This window comes from Sycon ciliatum, chromosome 1 (assembly GCF_964019385.1).
Source record: "Sycon ciliatum chromosome 1, ocSycCili1.1, whole genome shotgun sequence".
In the NCBI taxonomy this organism is placed as follows: domain Eukaryota; kingdom Metazoa; phylum Porifera; class Calcarea; order Leucosolenida; family Sycettidae; genus Sycon; species Sycon ciliatum.
The window spans coordinates 88,178,994-88,201,538 of record NC_088643.1 but is presented as its reverse complement, the minus strand read 5'-3'; the positions used below and the strand labels follow the sequence as shown (position 1 = coordinate 88,201,538).

The following is a 22,545-nucleotide window of genomic DNA, read 5'->3' as shown; positions in this document are numbered from 1 at the left end:
ACTGTTGGCAGTATTGCAGTGAGCACTGTTGTCAGTATTGCAGTGAGCACTGTTGTCAGTATTGCAGTGAGCACTGTTGTCAGTATTGCAGTGAGCACTGTTGTCAGTATTGCAGTGAGCACTGTTGTCAGTATTGCAGTGAGCACTGTTGTCAGTATTACAGTGAGCACTGTTGTCAGTATTGCAGTGAGCACTGTTGTCAGTATTGCAGTGAGCACTGTTGTCAGTATTGCAGTGAGCACTGTTGGCAGTATTGCAGTGAGCACTGTTGTCAGTATTGCAGTGAGCACTGTTGTCAGTATTGCAGTGAGCACTGTTGTCAGTATTACAGTGAGCACTGTTGTCAGTATTGCAGTGAGCAGTGTTGTCAGTATTGCAGTGAGCACTGTTGTCAGTATTGCAGTGAGCACTGTTGTCAGTATTGCAGTGAGCACTGTTGTCAGTATTACAGTGAGCACTGTTGTCAGTATTGCAGTGAGCACTGTTGTCAGTATTGCAGTGAGCACTGTTGTCAGTATTGCAGTGAGCACTGTTGGCAGTATTGCAGTGAGCACTGTTGTCAGTATTGCAGTGAGCACTGTTGTCAGTATTGCAGTGAGCACTGTTGGCAGTATTGCAGTGAGCACTGTTGTCAGTATTGCAGTGAGCACTGTTGGCAGTATTGCAGTGAGCACTGTTGTCAGTATTGCAGTGAGCACTGTTGTCAGTATTGCAGTGAGCACTGTTGTCAGTATTGCAGTGAGCACTGTTGGCAGTATTACAGTGTGCACTGTTGGTCATGCTGAACTACAATGTAGTGCGGGGGTTCTCACAAAGCTGCAATAGAAGATGAACCTGTTTGAGGTGCTATGGTACAGGTCAACCTGTGTGTGTGTGTAGATGTGTGTGCTAATAATCCTGTACGAATATGTCTGTATGTCTGTAAATGTACGTGCTGTGTTTGCCAGGTGTCAGCCCTGATTGACTGTGGCAAGCTAAAGAATGCGTACTTGATTGCAGTCAAGGTCAAACGACATGACTTGGTCAGAACTATCTCCATGGTGGCCAAGGAGAGAAATCAGCCGCAAATAACACGTCTCTGTGAGCTTTTCCTCTCGCAGCAGCAGCAGCAGCAGCAGCAGCAACAGCGTTGATGAGGCCGGAAACGATTACTCAGGTGTGTTACCTATATGCATGCATTTGTTTTGTACTTTAAGTTTTAGCACTTACATCTGTGCCCTTCACTTGCCCTTCATTTGTTCCATATTTTCTTTATTCAACCCGAATCAAGCCGATTGTTTTACCATAATTATTTGTAGTGAGTGTGCGAGCATTGTCGAGTCTTGCTATTCACACTTCAGTCTCCGTTTTTTCTTGTCTAACTTGTCTTTCACTTGTCCATGTGCCTTTCAATTGTTTTACTTGTGACAGCCGGTATGTTACATGGTCAGCCTTCAGTCTCTCCGAACGGCGGCCTCTTTTTCAACTTATATTTCCAATTTTATTCAAGTGGCATTTTCTCTCTGTGAGTAGTTCTTCCTCCATACAGAAACTGTCATGACACTAGATATCAGCAGCAGCAGCAGCAGACTTGACTATGCATGCTCTTAGCGTGTACTGCAAAGCTGCTACTACACACGCACACGTCGTACACAGTATAATTATGTGCGTACACAAGTTGGTTGGATGCTGGCCATTCTCCTTGGTCTCCTTTTTAAATCATTTTTGCATTATCATATTCTTTTTTTCATGGATTCTTTTTCAATGAAAATGAAAACAGCATGGCAGTGTTTTTCTTTGAAGCTGGGCGTGTGCTTTAAAGCGACTCGACAACTATCACTCACTTTAGACATCATAATAAATTGCTAAAATATAGGTACTTCATGCGCTGTGCGCGTGCGCTGAATTTCATGTTTCTTTGAACGTGTTTAGTTTTTCGTGTGTGCTTGCGTTCAGTGTGTCTTCAGTTTACTTTTTGAAACTAGCCCTACGAAATAAAATACATATCAAAAATTTACCAAATTATTGAGAATGAGTTGTGTCGTGTACTTGTTTAAAAAAAATCTCGGGCCTGTCCGGGATTTGAACCCGGGACCTCTCGCACCCAAAGCGAGAATCATACCCCTAGACCAACAGGCCACAGACAAAAACGGACTCCTCCCAACCGGGAAAGAAGGAATCGCCCAGACTTGATACAATGCTCCTCGGCCTCGCACGAGTGATTTACGATGTGTTTGGTCGGGGTGCACTGGTGTGAATAAAATCAAGATTGCCATGGGACTATGAAGTTCATGTGCGTATTTCCAAGCACATGTCACAAGTGAACAGGTGCAGATAACAACATCTACATGACTGTATGAGTATAGACAAGAGTATGCAACTGTGATCTCTTTTCTATGGGCCAGGTGCGCGGCGCACTGCCTTCATTACATCATGCAGCTGCAGTCCGCGGCTCTGCGCGCACTGCAGAAAATCAAACACCGCACCTTCCCTCTGGTTTGAAATGAACTTTCGTATGGAACTGGAGTTCAAGCGCCAGAATTTAGAGATCGCGTAGGTACTGGAACGAATCGAGCAAAAACGGATGGGCTCGTACGAGAAATTGTGAGTTTGAATGCATGCTTTCAGAGCGTGATGAAGGCAAGTTACGTAATGAAGGCAGCGTGCTGCGCACTGACCCATAACCACAGTTGCATACTCTTGTTTATGCACTCTTGGTATAGAGAATTAGACCGAATCATTGGGCATACACGGCTGGATAACAGACGCCCGTGAAACTGTGCCATGGTGCGGGCAGTTCGATCTGTTTCCTCCAGCTGGTCGTCATTCACCCACCCTCATAAATTAAGACCAGCAGCCGTACTTGACTTCATGACTTTCAAGCCATAACTAAAACTTACAAGAGAAAATGCAATAGGCAGGTCCGATAGGCAATAACATTAGTAACGGAATGATAAGTAAACGGAGAGTGATTTCCAGAAGACGATTACTATTGCGTGGAACAAATTTGAATTTTCTCAAGCTCAATAATATTGTTCCTCTGTGAGCAGAGTGTTCGAGAATGACAGGGATACTAAAACCATTCACATGCATTGTCTAGTGATAAACAGCGTGCACTCTGTGGCACTCACTGGCAACTACCCTCCCTGTCCTCCAGGAGCTATGGCACGCTGACAGTGGCCATTTGCTAGCATGACTCCGCGTATTGCAAAGTACATGAACTCTAGGATAGGAGCAGAGAAATCAACATGAAATGCAGACAATTACCCAAAAGAGACTAGCTGTACAGTCAAGCTAATGCCGAAGACACTTCACAAAATTAATGCCTGGAGCCAATGCATCATCACTCAGACTCTGAGCATGGAGAGGAAACCCTGGACAGGCGCCGTTTTGCAATGGCAGAGTTTCCGGTTGGTCCTAACTGTAGAGATTCTAAATCTGGAAGACGATCAGGTAATATGGTAGGACAAATGAAAACTGGTTGTGGAGCACTTTCTACACGTTTCTCCACGGACTCAAATGAGCGTAGAGAAGCTGCAACAGTGGCAGAAAAGAGGTCAATGGATCCCCTGCTTCCACTTCTGTACAGCACAGGACAAGAGAAGACAAGAGAAGACAAGATTTGAACAGCAGAGATCTATGAGTAATCTTCAGCTGTTGAACGTTTGTGGAAGCAAAATGAAAGAAAGAATTCAAGAAATGACTCGGCACTCACACACCCACATCCATCCCCATACACACACTCTTTCACGCATGTGCAAACATGCATAGAAGCACACACACACGTACATGCACACACACGCATGCACATGCACGCACACACATACACACACACGTACATAATTACACACACGTTAGTTTGGAGTTGACAGGAGGGCATGCACATCGAAATCACGCCTTGTCAACGACCCGTTCTTGCTCAGTTTTAACGACCGCACTCAGCAAAGAACAAAACAACAACGAAGCACAACGACACACCAACGCTGATGTGGCATCGCAAATCCCGTACCGTGCACGCAGGCACTGGGTTGCAACAGAAAAAAGACGCGCTGCAAGCGTGCCAAGCAGCGAGTGAGTACAGAACGCGTACTAATGCCAGCCATGGCAACGGAAGATAAAATAATTATGGAGATCGACCCGCGCATGGTTCGATCGAGAGCAGAGTACGAAAAAGGCACACATTCAAACTGTGAAGAAGCAGAAGAGGAAAAACGAAAATGAACACTTGTGTCGTGAAGTGCTTCTGTCCAAGGGTGCTTGCACCCGACGGGGTGACAGCGCCCCTAGTCAGACAATACAAGGCAAACGAAATAGAAATTAGCTGAGTCACAGCGCTGGACTCCGAAACGAAAACCGGTGAGTATGTAAATATTAATTGTTCGTACCTGCTGTACAACGTAACAATTGCTCAAATTCATAACGTAATTTCAAACTAGCACTCGTAGAATTGTAGTGCGAATGTGCCACTCGATTATAGTAACAACGACAAAGAGATACTCTTCTAAACATTTCTCTCCCTTCTCACTGTGCCGAAATTCACAGTGACCAAAAAATTCGAAATTGATTATTGTTCTGAAATAGGCAAACAAGGAGCTACTCACAGAACAGCTTACAAAGACGCACGATTGGGCGGGTGTAGGTCTTGTCGCCCACCTTGACCTTCACAACTCGCACGTGTCCGTCTGGACCAGGGTGCACTTCGGTAACGCGACCCATTGGCCAAGTGCCCCGTGGGTTGTCTTGGGATGTCACTAGAACGATGTCGTCGACCTTGAGGTCTGTCTCGGCCGTCCTCCACTTGAGTCGCCGGTTCAGCTCTGGCACGACTTCCTGCATCCATCTCCGCCAAAAGTGCAGCACGAGTTCTTGCACTACACGCCAGCGTTGCCGAGGGTTGAACTCGCTCTCGTCCACTCCTGCAGGTGCGAACCGAGTACCGATTTGGCCATACATGAAATGATTGGGCGTTAGCGGAGTTGGGTCACGACCATCTGCCGACATGTAGGACAGTGGCCGTGAGTTCATGAGCGCCTCCGCGCCGACGATAGCAGACAATAGCTCCTCGTCTGTGACCTCCGCGTTCTTCAGAATCGCCGAGATAGCACGCTTTGCCGATTTCACTAACGCCTCATGCACTCCGCCGAAATGTGGTGCTGCTGGAGGGTTGAAACGCCAGCTAGTCTGCTGATCCGCTGTCTGCCGCTGAATCGCCTCTGCATCAAGCTGCTTGACTAGCTGAGCAAGCTCATTGGTGGCGCCGACGAAATTCGTGCCATTGTCGGAGATGACGTCGATCGGTACTCCCCGTCGATTGGTGAAGCGTACGTACGCCTGCAGGAACGAGTCCGTTGTCAACGCGTATGACAGCTCGAGATGCACTGCTCTCGTCTGCAAGCAGGTGAACAAGCACAGGTACCGCTTGTGTTGTGTCTTGCCGCGACCCTGCTTCGTCATAAACGGTCCAGCGTAGTCTACGGAGACTCGGCCGAATGCGCGTAGCGGCAGGCTGACTCGGACCTTAGGTAGTGGCGCCATCACCTGCATTGCCGGCTTCGTACGGTTCCGGGCGCACCTCGCACACTTGGCTTCCCAAGCTCGCACCTCTTCGCGGCCAGCGACGATCCAGTAGCGCGACGAGAGTTCAGCTAGCGTATGGCTGACACCGAACGCGTGATATCCTCGTTCGTGACATGCCTTGACAATCAGCTGTGTCACATGATCCCCTCGTGGTAGGACGATCGGATTGCGTTGTTCTGCAGTCAAGAAATCTGCATGCTGTAGTCGACCTCCGACGCGTAGAAGGCCAGCGTCGTCAATCATTGGCTTGAGCGAGACCAGCTTGCTGGTTGCAGGGATCGGCTTGCCTGCCTTAACTGCAGCATACTCTGGTAGCGACTGTTGCTGCGCTCGCTTGATGAAGAACTCCTCAGAGTCTCGGATCGCTGGTGGCGATAATTCGTCAAACTCTCGTTGTGCGGGTGGTACTGAGCAATTCGTAGCGAATCGCACACACCAAGCATGAACACGGCACATTCGTACCCAGTCGGAGTAGCGGCTTGGCTCTAGACGATTCAGCTCGCTGTGGCATTGGTCGACGGTCACCGCAGTCAGCTCGATGGACTCGTCCGTCGGTTGATTGTCTTTCTTTAACTCCAGAGTTGACGGACGGGGCTTCAATTCTGGCTGAACAGGCCATTCACTTTCAGCGGCACCCAAGAAGCCGGGACCGTTCCACCATAAACTGCTTCCCGCCAACTCTTGCACTGACATTCCTCGAGAGACCAGGTCGGCTGGATTGAGCGCGGTGGGCACGTACCGCCACTGGGTAGGATTGGTTTGCCGTTGAATCTCGCCCACTCGACTAGCCACAAACTGCTTGAAGGTGCGGCTGTAGTTGGTGATCCAGTGCAGAACGTTGCTGCTGTCCGACCATAGCGTCGTTGCTCGGGGGTCGAGGTTCAGTGACTCGGCGGATGATGTGGCGAGCGTTGCTCCGGTTGTCGCCGCCATTAGCTCAAGCCGCGGAACGCTGACAGCAGTCACTGGTGCCACACGGACCTTGCTTGCGACGAACCGTGCTGTCGGTTCTCCAGTGTCATAGTGACTGACCAGATACGCGACTGCTCCGTATGCGACCTCGGACGCATCTGAGAACACGTGAAGCTGGCTGCTGATTGCTGTGCGTCCCGTGGCCGTCAGGCAGCGTGGTACACGTACTGTTGATAGCTCCGTCACCTGCTCAAGCCAGCCGAGAACCTTCTTGACGATTGCTGGGGGCAGTTGCTCATCCCATGCTGCTCCACAAAGCCACATCTCTTGCAGCAGGACCTTTGCTTGCACGAGGTACGGTGCGAGGAGTCCAAGTGGATCAAACAAACTTGCTGTTGCACTGAGAAATGCGCGCTTCGTAGGATTTGAGCCGATCTCCGACAGCTGCAGCTGGAACGTGAACTGGTCCTCCTTGGCAAGCCAGAGGACTCCCAGTGTCTTGACATTCGGCAGCTCTCCCTTCGTGAGGTTGATCTCCTCAGCGCGATCCTCCTCCGGGATGGTCTGCAACACCGCCGTGGAGTTGCTCAGCCATTTTCGCGGGTGCATACTGGCTTTGTGCCACAACGCCGACAGCTGCCTTACGAGCTCAACGCCTTCCTCATCGCTTCGAACAGAGTCCATGGAGTCATCCATGTACGTTGACTCAAGGACCGTTTCCGCTGCACGAGGATAGGTGTCGGCGTGCTGATGAGCATTGTGTCTAGCCGCGTACTGCGCTAGGAAAGGCGACGCGTTCACACCGAAGACCACTCGATTGAACTCGTATGTGGCCGGTTCCTGCTCGTTATCCCGCCAAAGAAAGCGATGGAAGGGCCTGTCCTCCGGAGCCAGGGATACCTGGAGATACATCTCCTGGATGTCGCAGATGATGGCGACCTTGTTCTGCCGGAAGCGCAGGAGTACCTTCGGTAGCGATTGCTGCAGCTTGGGACCAGCACTGATAACATCGTTCAGCGCTACACCATTGCTGATGCCAGCTGCGTCGAAAACCACACGTGTCTTCGTGGTGGCCTTATCTTCACGGATGATGGCGAAGTGTGGAAGGTACCATTCGTTTACAGAACCTCCACACTCGTTGTCAGGCACTCGTCGAATGTACCCGTTGGCTAGGTACTTGCGGATGACATCGCTGTACGCTGTTGCTGCTGCTGAGTCACGTCGCAGCCGCTTCTCCAAGCTGTGCAGACGGCCGAGTGCCTTCGCTCGGCTTTCAGGCATGACTGGACGTTCGGATTTCCAGGGTATGCCAACGCAGTAGCGGCCGTCCGTCACCTTCAACGACGCTGCAACTTTCTGCTCTGCCGCCTTGTCGTCGCGTGACATGAATTTCGTAGTGCTGCTGTTCACTTCTTCGATTTCCCACAGGCGCTTCAAGCTGCTCTGTAGGTCACCGTCGCTGAACATTGTGAAGCAGCAGCTCGCCGCTGGGTGTGCTGGTTGTACTTGGCCGATGCAGGTCCAACCTAATGCCGTCCGACGCGCCACGGGCTCATGGCTGTTACCCGAGCGCTCTTCATACGCCATGTGAAGCTCCGGATAGTCGGCACCGATAAGCACGTCAATGTGGCGTTTCGACGGTAGCGGCGGAAACTCAACGTTGGCTAGATGTGCGTACTGCTTTCCCAGGTGGTGCCAGTCTACAACTTCCATGTTGCCTGTTGGCTGCTCGATTGTGCACGCATGGAGAGTCGTCGACGTGGCTCCGTCCACACTTCGCAGAGTGCACGATACTGGGACAGTGTGAATGGTCTCTTGCTGTCCATTCAGCTTGCTGATGGTCAGCGACATACTTGATCCAACCAGGCCGAGTTCTGCCGTAACATTGCTCGCTATGTACGAGCGCGTGCTGGCGTCGTCCAGCAGCGCGTTAACAGTTAGCGACCGCTTGCCGTTGGATAGCTGAACGGGAACTGTCCGAATCGACGTCACCGTCCGTACTCTATTCTCCTCTCCCTTCGTGCTGTTTCCGAGGGAGACAGCACTGAAGTTCTCCGGCTGCATGGCTCCAGTCTCTCCGGAGGCGTGGGTTGACGACGCTGGAGGCGGTTGACGGGGCTCACTGTGCAGCAGGCGATGGTGATGCTGCGTGCACCCGTTGATACCGCACTGCCGGTCCCGTGGGCAGTCCTTGCCGCTGTGCCCAGTCGCAAGGCATCTATAGCATGACTTGCTTCGCTTCGCTGCTGCCCAGCGCTGGCTTACAGTTTGTTTCTCAAACTCTGGGCAGCGCCAGATCGGGTGCGCGCCACCATTGCAGCATTGGCATGTGGACCTTGCGGTCGGCACGTTGCCAGCGGTGTTTGTAGCTGTCACGAACGTGGTCGTGCGCGGTTGCACAGCGTCGTGAGCAGTTGCCGTCCGAGTCGGCTGATTTCGACTTGTCCCGCTGGCTGACAATTGGCTTCTGATGTGATGCTGCTGGCTGATGCCTTCGATAGTTTCCGTGGCGGCAGCAAGAACTTCTGCCTCGGCATTCAGCCACTCCAGCAGCACCTCGACCGATTCGTCCTTTTGGTGGTGTACTATCCAGCGGCGATACTGGGCCAACAAGTTCACCGGCAGCTTCTGCTGGATCCGCTGGTAGAGAATGCCGGCACCTAGCTCGGTGTGCATACCGGCATCCTTTAACGTCACCACTGCCATGTCGAGCACATCGGTAAAGCGCTCCAGGTCCTGGGCTCTACCGGCTCGAATAGGTGGAGATCGTTCCAGCTCTTCCATCCTAACCGCAAGGCGCCGGCGACTCCCACCGAAGCGTCGCTCCAGCCGCCGCAGAGCAGCATCGTATGCTGCTGCCGAGTAGCCAAGACTCTCGATGGCATCCAGCGCCTCACCCGCCACGTACTGTCGGAGCTGCAGCAGTTTGAATTCAGCGGAGAGCGGCTGCTGGTCCACACAAACGCTGAAAGCGGATTTCCAGCGCTCGTATTTTCGCTTCTCTCCGGTGAACACGGCAATTTCGATCCGCTTCAACTTGCTGGCGATGTTGATCTGTGCAGCTGCCGCTGGAGCAGTCCGTGGCGCAGGTCGAGCTGCGGTGCCTCCGACATATGTCGGAACTGGGGCGAATACTGCGGTCTGGGGTGCTTGCATGCCAGCGCTGGGTCTCACACCGTACTGTGACGCTCCGGCAGAGATGGTGTGCGACGGTCCAGTAGACACAGGTGAGTTGTACACGACTGCACTATTGCTCGCACTCCACTGCGGTTGCTGTTGTTGGTACATGTATGCCTGCTGCGGCCTAGCACTATTGTTGCCATACGTTGCATACATCATACTATGTGTTTGATCAGCAGGATCGTGGATCAGGAAGGCAGAGCCTTGTTCCTGATTTATAGCGGGAGCGTTGCTGCCCGTGGTCATAGTTGCAAATGACGCTGGCAGCACTGAACTACGTGGCTGATACTCTGCGGCTGCTGCAGATAAAGCGGTGCATGCATTGCTGTTGATCATATCCGTTTGCGGTGGCGCGTGTGCTGACGCGGTTGCCATGGCAACGGTCGGGAAGGGTTCGGCAGGTTCCCCCACACGCTGACCACTGAACATTACAACACGACTGTCCGGCTCTACTTTCACCCATTCTCCATAGTCTGCAGCCCTGGGCAACATAACCCGCGCATCGTCCTGGCGACCAAGAAACGGTGCATCTTGGAGCGCCGCACGCAGATCTAGAATTTCTCTGCTTTCCTCTCGTACTGACGCCAGTAAAGGCGTTGCCCCTCTCAGTGGCGATTGCTTGGGACTGGGAGTCTGCCTGGTCGACGCTGCCAGGCTCGCTCTGCTGCTCCTGATGAGCACACTCCTGGCCAATTCCATGGCATCTGAATACTGGCCTTCCAGCTGCTTGTACTGCTTTTGGAGACCAGCATGTCTCCTAGAGTCAGTATCCACCACCGCTTCCATGTACTCCATGATGACCTTCTTGGTCTCGTCATACACTGTCGTCAAGTGGCTTCTCCATGCCTTTACGTCATCTTGGTTCGGCACCTCATTCGTTGACTCCACTGTCAAATTTCTCCTCGTATTTGTGAAATCCGTTTTTAGCTCTCGCTTTTTCCGTGCGAGGTCTTCTAGTTTTACCTCCATGATGGCTCCGTGAAAACCATCCTCTGCTACCAATAGTTTGGAGTTGACAGGAGGGCATGCACATCGAAATCACGCCTTGTCAACGACCCGTTCTTGCTCAGTTTTAACGACCGCACTCAGCAAAGAACAAAACAACAACGAAGCACAACGACACACCAACGCTGATGTGGCATCGCAAATCCCGTACCGTGCACGCAGGCACTGGGTTGCAACAGAAAAAAGACGCGCTGCAAGCGTGCCAAGCAGCGAGTGAGTACAGAACGCGTACTAATGCCAGCCATGGCAACGGAAGATAAAATAATTATGGAGATCGACCCGCGCATGGTTCGATCGAGAGCAGAGTACGAAAAAGGCACACATTCAAACTGTGAAGAAGCAGAAGAGGAAAAACGAAAATGAACACTTGTGTCGTGAAGTGCTTCTGTCCAAGGGTGCTTGCACCCGACGGGGTGACAGCGCCCCTAGTCAGACAATACAAGGCAAACGAAATAGAAATTAGCTGAGTCACAGCGCTGGACTCCGAAACGAAAACCGGTGAGTATGTAAATATTAATTGTTCGTACCTGCTGTACAACGTAACAATTGCTCAAATTCATAACGTAATTTCAAACTAGCACTCGTAGAATTGTAGTGCGAATGTGCCACTCGATTATAGTAACAACGACAAAGAGATACTCTTCTAAACACACGTACATGCACACACATGCATGCACACACACATGCACATGCACGCACACACATACACACACACACGTACATAATTACACACACACACACACACAAGCATACACACGCATACACACACCTAAGTACACACACGTTAACAAGTGTTCACACATACACACACACGTACACACACAGCAGCAGCAGCAGCAGCAGCAACAAACAAAACCAACCTCTGTAACATAGAAGGAGTAGCAAGTGGTCGTGCTGACAGAACCTGTACAAGGCGGAAATAGAAAATAATATAAAAACAAATTTCACGGGTTGGCGAGACTCAGACTGAGTTTTCCGCGTCCACAGGAATGCCTCCACCCTCTAGGATCAAGACGCAGACGCAGCAACATGCAAGGTGGCAATACAGCTTCAAAATACACAAGACGCCTTCTTGGACTGTGAAGTATCTATCTCTTTACATGTACAGTGATGCAGTGACATTTTCCCCTAAGCCCCAGTCCACAATGACAGCAAGTGACATTTTCCCCACTAAGCCCCAGTCCACAATGACAGCAAGCAGTTGATGCTATGTGACAAGTATCCACAACACACATGCACGTCATCAAGACTACATAACCCCAAGAGTGTGCAACTCCCATCTCCAAGCTATGGTTGCCCTGCGCGTCGCGCTGCCTTCACTACATGAAATGACGGATTTGAGTTCGTCCAAGGTTTAGGCGTAACTATTGCACGCGCAATGCCTGGGCACAATGCATCATGTACAAAAATATCCGAAGTCTCAGAAAAAAACATTACTGGTCAGCTGGAAGCCGTATCTGATCAATCATGGCGCAATGCCAGACCTCTTGTGTAGAGTTGCATACTCTTGGGGTTATGCACTCTGGAAGTTATGATACAAACACCCACTCAGGGCCACTGCACACACTGCACACACTGCACACACTGCACACACACACACATAATGTTAATGTCACACACTACAGAGTTCATGTCGTGTTCTGGGGCGATGAATGCACTATCCTTGTCTGCAGGTGCAATGGTGATACATGTTACTTCGATCAATGAAACAATGAAACATGATATTACTACGCAGTGTATAACCTGTTATGGCTCTAGCATAGAGAGTTTATGGGCGGTGACGTACCTCATTCGTTACAAACGGATGTGCGAGCATTTGATCTACTGTGTAACGACGACGGACATCCTTCACAAGCAGACGTGTGACTAAATCTTTCGCCGCGTCACTGACAGTTTTCCACGCCTTCAAAGGGATACGCATAAGAGTACACAGAGTTATGCATGTGAGTGGACACAAGTGGTGAGGATGTACATCATCACATTACATAATTATATGTATATCTAACAGTACACACGACTGTGACACAAGCACAAACAACTGCCGAGCTTCAAGACTGGGCAAAGGGCAAAGTGCCCTTAGGTTTAGAGCATAAATTCTTATTGTGAAGGCTCCGGATTCCAACTTCGCATTCAGAGCGAATTGTTCTACTTGTAGAACCGAATCCTGAAGTCAACCGTACCCCCGCAGATGATGCAGCCACGCGTATTAGCGCCAGTGTTTCCAGGCTGCCCAGAGACCACTTTGGGGGCGCAACGTACGGTCCAAGACATGTGCCTTTGCTGCTGCTGCCGATGCCCGATAAGCAAGACATCTGCCTTTGCTGCTGCCGATGCCCGACAAGCACCCAAGTTTGGTGAGCACTGCAACATTTTCTCTCCTGCCTCTCAAGCTATGGAGTGAATCTCCATGTTGATTGGTGTGCACTCCATTGCTGCACTGTTCCTTTGTACTTCGTCTTCTCCATACACAGCTTGACAGCGTACCATTGGCATGCATTCAACCACAGCAGCACACAATCATGTGACAACACATCTACAACACAAAGTCTTACTGTGGTGTTAAAGTCGTAAGAACCCGAGCCAATCTTACTCAGCAGCTCCGACTGTGCAACCAATAAGCAAACACACACACACACACAAACACACACGCTACACGTCAAGAAAACAACTCATGAAGTTCTTCTTTCTCAAATTGCCAACTAACTGACAACAGTCTGGTGTCTTTCTCTCTTTGTCTCTAATAAAATACAATGCGCCAGCCCAGTATGTTTGTAACTACTCCTAGCCCCATTTTACCTGAACTCCTCCATACTCACACAAACAAGACTTGGTAGTACACCTACGCTGGAAAGGCTGGGCTGGAAACTAATGACTTACTATTACATACAGAGCACGACAAACTATATTTGAGCAGACACTCAAGATGAAGACCAACTGCAATAGAACAGGACCATGATACAACTGCAATAGAACAGGACCATGATACAACTGCAATAGAACAGGACCATGATACAACTGCAATAGAACAGGACCATGATACAACTGCAATAGAACAGGACCATGATACAACTGCAATAGAACAGGACCATGATACAACTGCAATAGAACAGGACCATGATACAACTGCAATAGAACAGGACCATGATACAACTGCAATAGAACAGGACCATGATACAACTGCAATAGAACAGGACCATGATACGTATGCTGCACTACTAGTGTATAACAATACTGAAGTACACATGACCACCATCCACTGCTAGCATGTAGGTCTACACATGACCACCATCCACTGCTAGCATGTAGGTCTACACATGACCACCATCCACTGCTAGCATGTAGGTCTACACATGACCACCATCCACTGCTAGCATGTAGGTCTACACATGACCACCATCCACTGCTAGCATGTAGGTCTACACATGACCACCATCCACTGCTAGCATGTAGGTCTACACATGACCACCATCCATTACTAGCATGTACAGTCCATTTCAAAACTATAGACGCGTACCTAGGCAAAAACCGTTATGCCAGCATCTATACCACATAAAATCTGTGATCACTTTGTGCATAATTTTTTCCAAATTGGGCGTCTGTTATCCAATCCTTTAGAAACTATTATGAGAGTAATTGTGGAGCGATCCCGAGCAATATTCCGAAAACTATTCTCAAAAAGTTCCAGCCAAATTTGAAATATTTCAAAAACCCTACGCGTCTATAGTTTTGAAATGCACTGTAGGTCTACACATGATCAGTCTCCGCACAAAACAGGCGGAATCTTATCATCTTACACGGCACGCAAAGCAGTCTCCGCCGTCGTCCCACATGCAGTCAAAGGCACCACAGTGTCCTTGAAACGGTGGATACCCACACAGGATGGTGTATCTACAGCAGCAACAGACAGCATGTACTTCAAGTATGCCAAACAAATACAATAGCAACATGATCAGGTAGATCCTGTAAAGATACTTCGGCATACTAGCAGATAGGCCACGCTAGACTGACAGCATCATGAGGTCACGGAAGTAAAGTTGGCACACTGGTCACTAATCACCTCCTGTTGTGTACTGTACACTGTCTAAACACACATTCCCAGTATCCACCCATTACACCCACTACACCCTGACCAACGCTTGTCGCCGAGTGGCTATGGGCTTTGCCTGTGAATGACGAGGTCGTGCTTTGTCAGTGCTGGTGTGGGTGTTTCGGTAAGAAAAAGATGTGGTTCTCGCTGGCTGACTGTGATGAAAGAAACTCCTTGTTTGATTCTTGTACAGAAGTAGCAGTCCGGTTGCAACCTGCACGCGTGTGCTGTTGTTGATGCTGTCGTTGCGGCGGTGGCGGTGGTTGTTGTTGTTGGCGGCGACAGCGGTATTGAGGAGACAAAGTATTGTTGGTAAAGAGCACCAGTACAAGCATAGCTACCCAACACCACAATCATGTATGCAGCAGGCTCAGAGCCGCCCAGCCCATGACCAAAATCACAAACAGAGAGCTGCCCGGCCCATGACCAGAATCAAACATTTCAAACCACACAAGAAATCACCCGAGCTCGTATACAGCGCACACATTACAAACAGTACGACTTACACAATAACGCCAAAACTCCACACATCACATTTCTTGTCGTATGACAGATCATCATCAGCGAAAGCAGCAACAACTTCCGGTGCCATAAATTCACATGATCCCACCTGTGTAAGCCAAGCAACACAAAAGACAGGAGTAACAGACAGCACCATGAAGACACAACTGAAAACTAACAAAAACTCTGAGCTTCATGTAATTGATACATGAGCTAGGTGTATCAAACTCTTCCTCGGAGATCTAACAAACTCTTGCTTTGCTATGGCGTCTTGCAGCTCCCTCGGTTACCCTCGGTTGGCTCATCAGGGAAAGAGAACTAATCAAGGTGGAAGCGAAAATGCAGGGAAAATAACTAAAGGGAAGCATCAGCCAAACAACTAGAAGCCAAGGTACAAACAGGTGTGGACGGAGCGAAACAGCCAATCAGTTCCCAACAGTTCACGACTACTTGAAGTATTTACATGTAAATGACAAAACCTCTTTGATTTAGCCTATAGTCCATTTTTGAACAACAAACCTCCAAATAAAACGAAAAGAGTATTCCACATGAATATAACTATAAGGTCATAACAGGTCCATCGCACATACGGGAGTTAACAACTCTGGAGTGGTGACTCTATTCGCTGCTGCTCCCACTGCACTGCCGAGATCAAAATCACATAGTCGTACCGGAGTCACCTGCACAGTCAATCCACAGTAAGACAGTGAGGCAATAGGGCAGTGGAAGAGAGACAGAGAATGGGTGTACGTGTGTACGTGTGTGTGTGTGTGTGTGTGTGTGTGTGTGTGTACATGGAGAAGAAACTAAATGTACGCGCACAGTGCTGCAACTGCAGTATTCTAGTCACAGCTCAAAACAACTGTGTTTTATATTTCAAACATGGAAGCTTCTTCTATTCAAATTGAGCTTCTAGACAAGACTGCATGCTACACGTACACATACCTTAAGACTGCATGCTACACGTACACATACCTTAAGACTGCATGCTACATGTACACATACCTTAATCGTTTGCTCACAGAGAATGTTGGCAGGTTTCAAATCCCGGTGTGCTATTCCTGTCAGGACAAGAAGAATAAAACAACACGATCCATGACGATAGGAGCCATTATGCAATGTTTTGGCTAGATTAGCCGGACTAAAGAGTTTGCCGGATTTGGGGGGAAAGAGCTTTATGGCTCCAACACTTTCATGAAGCTGAACGAGGCCTTGCGTCTATTTGAGGACAAGACAGTAATTATTTTGCCTGTCCTATACAACCTCATAAGATGAACATAGTGCGCCGTATTGCTTGGAAAATTCATCGTCTCCAAAGGAAGCTTTCTTGAGGCCTTTTTGCTGAAGACAAATTAAAAAATTAAAGGGGAAGTTACTAAGCCTAAAATCAAATTTTCACCAGTTGTAGTCTTCGGGGTGCTGAGTCGAATGGTCTTGGTCCGAGGGAGCTGAGACGCTCCCTTCCTCCTTTGTTCCCAATCAAACTTGCGCACTTCCACCGAAACTGGGTGACTGCGCCCTACTAGATGGGGATTTGTATGCAAAATCTCACTAAAAGTGCCATTTCGTTCTTATAAAAGCACGGATGACCGCGATTGGCCCATATGTTGTAGTCTTTTGGACGCTGAGTCGACTGGTTTTGGTCCGAAAAGGCTGTAATGTAGCGTTCGGCCCTTATTCCCAATCGAACATGGTTGAACAAGCGGTCACGTGCTCCTGCGTACACCAGTCGCCTGGTCACCATGCCAGCAGGGCACAAATTTCACACCAAGGTTCAACTCAAAGGTGCAAAGGTTCAACTCGGGTGACAGAAACTCGCCCAAACATGCTGTAAGTTGTTAGTTTGACAGCATGAAACAAGGCGGAGGACACTGTGTTTGGAAACAGTGACCTTACTACAACCATCCACGGTTGGCAGAGCCCCGGTCCGTTGGGACCAACTGAACCATATTATGGGTGTTGAACCCGGTTCTGACCCTCATTATGCTGGGGGAGTTTTTAGACTTCTCCTTATGTCAGTCGTGTATTCTTTGATTGCTCCTGGATGTCGTCTTGATAGTCATGTAGCTACTTTAACCCGAATTGTTTTAAAAATAACAAGGTTTATCTAATACTTAGTATTGAACTAGTATTGGGTTATATAATACCATGCTGTAAGTTGTAGTCTGCATGCAGTGCAGGCACGGTGACCAGTTGACTGGTGTACGCACGAGCACGTGACCGCTTGTCCAGCCATATTCGATTGGGAATAAGGGCCGAACGCTACATCGCATCATTTTCGGACCAAAACCAGTCGATTCAGCGTCCAAAAGACTACAACATATGGGCCAATCGCGGTCATCTGTGCTTTTATAAGAACGACATGGCGCTTTTAGTGAGATTTTGCATACAAATCCCCATCTGGTAGGGCGCAGTCACCCGGTTTCGGTGGAAGTGCGCGAGTTCGATTGGGAAAAAAGAGGAAGGGAGCGTCTCAGCTTCCTCGGACCAAGACCATTGGACTTAGCACCCCGAAGACAACTGGTGAAAATTTGATTTTAGGCTTAACTTCCCCTTTAATTTGTTTGAGTACACATAATATTGTTTACTCACCAGTTAGTCACTATTCGAAATAGGTTCACTGATGACGAAAGAAAAAACGTATACCGTAATTCCGCACATATAAGCCCATGGGCTTATATGGCTTATATGTGAAATAATGCAGTTTGGGGATAAAATATCCAGTAAAACATGTTCGTTTTTTAGCCCATGGGCCAATATTCGAATTTTGACAGTTCCCGAAAAGTACAAGTCCGTGGCCATAGTGGGTCTACCATACTCTACTGGTAAACTGCACTGACGCGAGTTGCATTTGTGTCTGTTTATTAGCCCATGGGCTTATAAACGGAGGTGGGCGTATATCCGGATATAGGCCCGTGGGCTTATATGCGCGGAATTACGGTATGAATCACATTTTTATACATTTTTCATTTTATGATTGTTACATGGTATTATGTCGGCATCTATTGTTCTATTTATCGCATTGTCAAAGAAAAAATAATTCCAATGTATCCATCGACATTGCCAATTGGCTGTGTGATAAAATCCCATTGCATATCTGGCCCACTCCGACCGTCCAGGCATGACACGCACCAAGCAATGGCTCTACTCCAAAGTCTGGTGGTCCGACACTGTCGCAAACATGCAAGAGTAGTATTTAGTAGGGTTTCAACAGGAAGGGGTTTGGCCGGGTAACGAGTTTGGGTCTAACTGGCACAGTCCTGATTAGCACAGCAGAAGGCAAGGTATCACAACTTCATAAGTGTGGTGTATGAATAACAATCTCTTCTACTCACCTCTGCGGTGCAGGAACTGCAAGGCATCGCCAATCTCCAGTATGATCTCACGCACCTCCGTCTCGAAAAAAGGTTTCTCTTGTGATAGGTACTCTAGTAGAGGCCCTGTTCATACACACCCACAATACACACCCACATATGCGCACATGACACACACACACACGCACGCACGCACGCACGCACACAAACACACACATATACACACACACACACACACACACACACAGAAACACACACACACACAGAAACACACAGAAACACACAGAAACACACACACACGCGCACACACACATTTGATAAACTGCATAATGAAAGGAACTACAACAGAATAGAAGTACTTTGACTTATGAACAGGACAGGGTAGGCCTGGACTCTAGTTAGAAAGACTTGACAGCATATATGAGTACATGTATACGCAAAACCAAGCGAACCCAAGATAACCCAGCAATCACACACGTCACAATTACATCATAGTGCACAGACAACAGGCCGTACAAAGAAGAAGAACTATGCACAACACAATGTCAATAACCCATACCCATACATAACAAACAAATACACAGCCAACCTGGCTGACAGTCTCTTCTTCGCTGCACTACATATCTATACCACCCTGCCTTTTGATGATAAACCAAAATACATATTCCGAAGACACGATTTGAGTTGAAAGCACTTACCACCCTCCATCTTCTGGTATATCAAATAGAATCTACAGTGACAATAGAAAATGTGAGAACGGGAAGGCAGAACACCCAGCATTCACAACACAACATCGAAGTAGAGCAAGGTACACGCAGTCAGTTATAGACAGGAACTTTATAATTGAACATTCAACAAGACATCCATTCAGGACAGTGTATGTCATTGGTAGTCTAACAAATACATGCAGAAGTAAAAGAGAATGCATAACGAAGACAGCAGACATTTCGCCTAGAATGACTGCTGCATAGTTGATTTCTAATAGCACTCCAGCATGAAAGTAATACTGAGCTCCCACCTGTGGCACTGTCTCCGCCACCCATGCATGGACACACATGTGCACGCACGCGCGTACGCGTACACCCACTCACACCCACCTACGCACACCCGCGTACATGCACGCACACACACGCACACACTTTGAAGCAGAAAATGAAACAGCCAGGCACATACTGGTTGTTTTCTTCAAAGTACTCCTCCATATCAATAATGTGGCTGTAGAAACAACAAGCACATACATGTACACACACACAAACACACCCACACAAACACGCACACACACACACACACAAACATGCGTAGACATACGCACGCACACGCACACACACACACACACACACACACACGCGCACACCTAGTAGGAAATGAAATCCCCTGTGCACATACTGGCCCTCTCCTCAAAGTACAACATCAAGTACAATCATATCATTATTATGACTGTTGAAATAACATGCACACAACAGACAGACTTTTCACAACTTGTTACAAACCTTGCAACACCGAGTGCAAAGTAAACACGGTGAGGAAAAGTACATGCAGTTGGTTTGTTTTCAAACATCTATTAATTTTACGAAACACAGCCACATTTCCAAGACCCAACAGAAGAACTATCATTAAGGACTGCGAACTGGCTGAGAAATGGTTTAACTTATGACAACAGGTAAACGGCGTTATTCGCATCGTGTCTGAAAAACAGATTTTAAAACTACACAAGGAACTATGAGAGCACGCAGAGAACAGCTGCTTTTCACGGATGAACACTACTTTTCAAAAGTGTTGTCGTAAGCACTTACGGGTTGGGTCGGCATATGTACAGTATCTCAATTTCCTTCAATATGCTCTTTCTAATCATAGGTCTATCCGGATCAAGTTTCACAATCTGCATAGAATAGAGACCAAAAACGAGAGTAGAAAACTAGTTTGCACAGTCCAACCTGACAATTGCGGACACCCAAGGGACTGAGGACAAACGTCCTCAATTTACAGGTGTCCTCAATTCTCAGTTGCACCCATCACCAAACAATGTGTACGTCATTTCGCTCATTGCAATGAATGCAACCATCATCCACTTCTCCAGTGTGCTTTGTGTACATGCGCATGATTCCATCCAGGCTGTCACATAGTGTACAGTCATGTAAGACGGCACAGAGTGCATGAACCACCCCGGTCCCCCAGCCAGTGTGTCCGCATTTGTCAGGCTGAGATCAGTGCAATACGGTACTGTGGACACGCGATAGTGGCCGCATTTCGCATTTCACAGGTGACCGCATTTTCAAGTGTCCGCGCATACTAAAATATACACAAAATCAATGGGACTGTGATGAGCTGTTCTCACTTTGCAGGTGTGCGTTTTGCTCAGGTGTCCGCAGGTCAGGTTTGACAGTATACAAGTAGTACCATGCATGTGTAGTGCAATGTCACTGTACCACTCTCACGGAGAACAATAATGGAAAAGGACAAGTCGTGAAATAAAGTAATGTTCGCACATCTGTGCTGCCACCGGCTATACTTGTGTTTAGAGACACAACCAGCCTAGGAACCAGCCTAGGAAGTTTAGTTTGTGCCAGGCTATCACCATGCCTGAGATACCAAGGTGGCAGATACAGTGCCCAGCGGCGAATTGCGCAATTGTCGTGCTTTATCAATGGTACAATACTTCTATAATCATATTATAGTATTTTGGCATATACCTATTGGTGTTACGAAACCAAAAGTTCTCAAGAGTGAAAGGCCTTCTCGCTTGTGAAATTGTGTTCGTTTCAATGCAGTTGTATCTCGACTCCGCCGTACCGCTGATGTTTACGGCGCGGTATACGCTACATGTACCTAGCTACATGCGCTATGTGCGATTTGCTGTGTGCGCTGTAGTTGTATGTTGTATGTGTATGCTTTTCTCATATACGCTGTCATTTTCACGCTATAACTAGATGATGGTCTTAGTGTTAGTTATTATAGTCGATCAAGTGAAATATATTGTTAAAAGAGTAAATAGTTGTCCTCGTGCCGTGTGGTCGTTCGTTCCCGACATTTAGAGAATCAGAAGGGTTCGTAACAATTGGCATTGGTGTCGGTTCTGCCACTCAAACCCTCTTGTTCACGAAGGGCAGACCTCTACCACCTTTGCTGACTGATAAAGACATGCATGTGTGCGTGCCATGATGCCAAACAGGACGTGAGTGCACATGTACCATACCGTACTCACCAGCAGAATGTCAACATGTACATGTACACGTAGTACGAGTACTTATGCTTCAACGGGACTGACTCACTTTGCATGCGTATTCCTTGCCACTGCGCTTATGTTGACAGTTAAAGACTTCTGATCCAGCTCCAGCACCCAACTGACCTTTAAGAGTGTAGTACCCTATGGCACATAAGCAGTGCATACATTGCACCCAGCACACATGCAGTATATACAGTGAGTGTATACAGCGCAAGTGTGCACAGCGAGTACAGCATGCAGCATGTCCGGGGTGCTCCAGTACATCCAGTATTGACTGTACTTACAAGTGCTATTGTACCAGTACGGTATTTTCCGGGGTGGTAGCCGCACTTTGAAACGCATAAAAAACCAAACATCACCCCCGCAGCTTAGACTCCAAACAATGGGTGTGAATCAACCGGCGCTTCAGCACTCCTTGCATATAATACATGTATAGTGTCATTCAGCTACTTTTCATGTACTGCAGTCCATCATTGTAATAGTGCAAAGCTTCTATATATTGTCAGATCTGAGTGAAGGACAAACTAGGCAACTTTTGTACAGCTTCAGTTGCGCTTCTCAACTTTTTAACTACCGGGTATTGGCAATGTCTTGTACGTACGATACCCATTAAGTGAGGTTGCCAAAAAATTCACATGCCAATTCGCATGTCTCTATGACCTATACGACCTCTGTGCTTTTGTGGCATGTGTGTTTTCTACGACCACGGTGGCCTTGCTGTGCGGGCACGGACGCACCCGCAATTTGCCCCCGTCTTCCGTACACAC

The 22,545-nt window shown here is 48.3% G+C and overlaps 2 protein-coding genes and 1 non-coding gene across 4 annotated transcripts in view; 1 reads left to right on the top strand and 2 right to left on the bottom strand.

Moving 5' to 3' along the window:
* LOC135806217 (zinc finger FYVE domain-containing protein 26-like) overlaps positions 1-2,011 on the top strand; it is a 55,510-nt gene extending 53,499 nt beyond the window's left edge. Inside the window, exons 40-41 of one of the 2 annotated variants that reach the window (XM_065320375.1) lie at positions 948-1,156; positions 1,411-2,011. In XM_065320375.1, coding sequence (XP_065176447.1) covers positions 948-1,133 — 186 coding nt within the window. In that variant the 3' untranslated portion in view covers positions 1,134-1,156; positions 1,411-2,011. Of the gene's footprint in view, positions 1-947 lie in introns of both variants that reach the window. The other variant, XM_065320374.1, reaches the window with a different exon arrangement.
* A 35-nt stretch (positions 2,012-2,046) lies between these two features.
* Trnap-ugg (transfer RNA proline (anticodon UGG)) lies at positions 2,047-2,118 on the bottom strand. The gene has a single exon. It is a non-coding gene; the product is annotated as a tRNA-Pro (tRNA).
* A 724-nt stretch (positions 2,119-2,842) lies between these two features.
* LOC135806219 (MAP kinase-interacting serine/threonine-protein kinase 1-like) overlaps positions 2,843-22,545 on the bottom strand; it is a 30,778-nt gene continuing 11,075 nt past the window's right edge. Inside the window, exons 5-17 of the mRNA XM_065320377.1 lie at positions 21,825-21,919; positions 20,349-20,434; positions 19,729-19,770; positions 19,254-19,285; positions 18,577-18,681; positions 16,247-16,302; positions 15,832-15,921; positions 15,247-15,350; positions 14,448-14,541; positions 13,206-13,256; positions 12,440-12,556; positions 11,514-11,557; positions 2,843-3,560 (exon numbers count right to left, since the gene is read on the bottom strand). Of these exons, the coding sequence (XP_065176449.1) occupies positions 3,323-3,560; positions 11,514-11,557; positions 12,440-12,556; positions 13,206-13,256; positions 14,448-14,541; positions 15,247-15,350; positions 15,832-15,921; positions 16,247-16,302; positions 18,577-18,681; positions 19,254-19,285; positions 19,729-19,770; positions 20,349-20,434; positions 21,825-21,919 (1,154 nt within the window). The 3' untranslated portion in view covers positions 2,843-3,322. The remainder of the gene's footprint in view (positions 3,561-11,513; positions 11,558-12,439; positions 12,557-13,205; positions 13,257-14,447; positions 14,542-15,246; positions 15,351-15,831; positions 15,922-16,246; positions 16,303-18,576; positions 18,682-19,253; positions 19,286-19,728; positions 19,771-20,348; positions 20,435-21,824; positions 21,920-22,545) is intronic.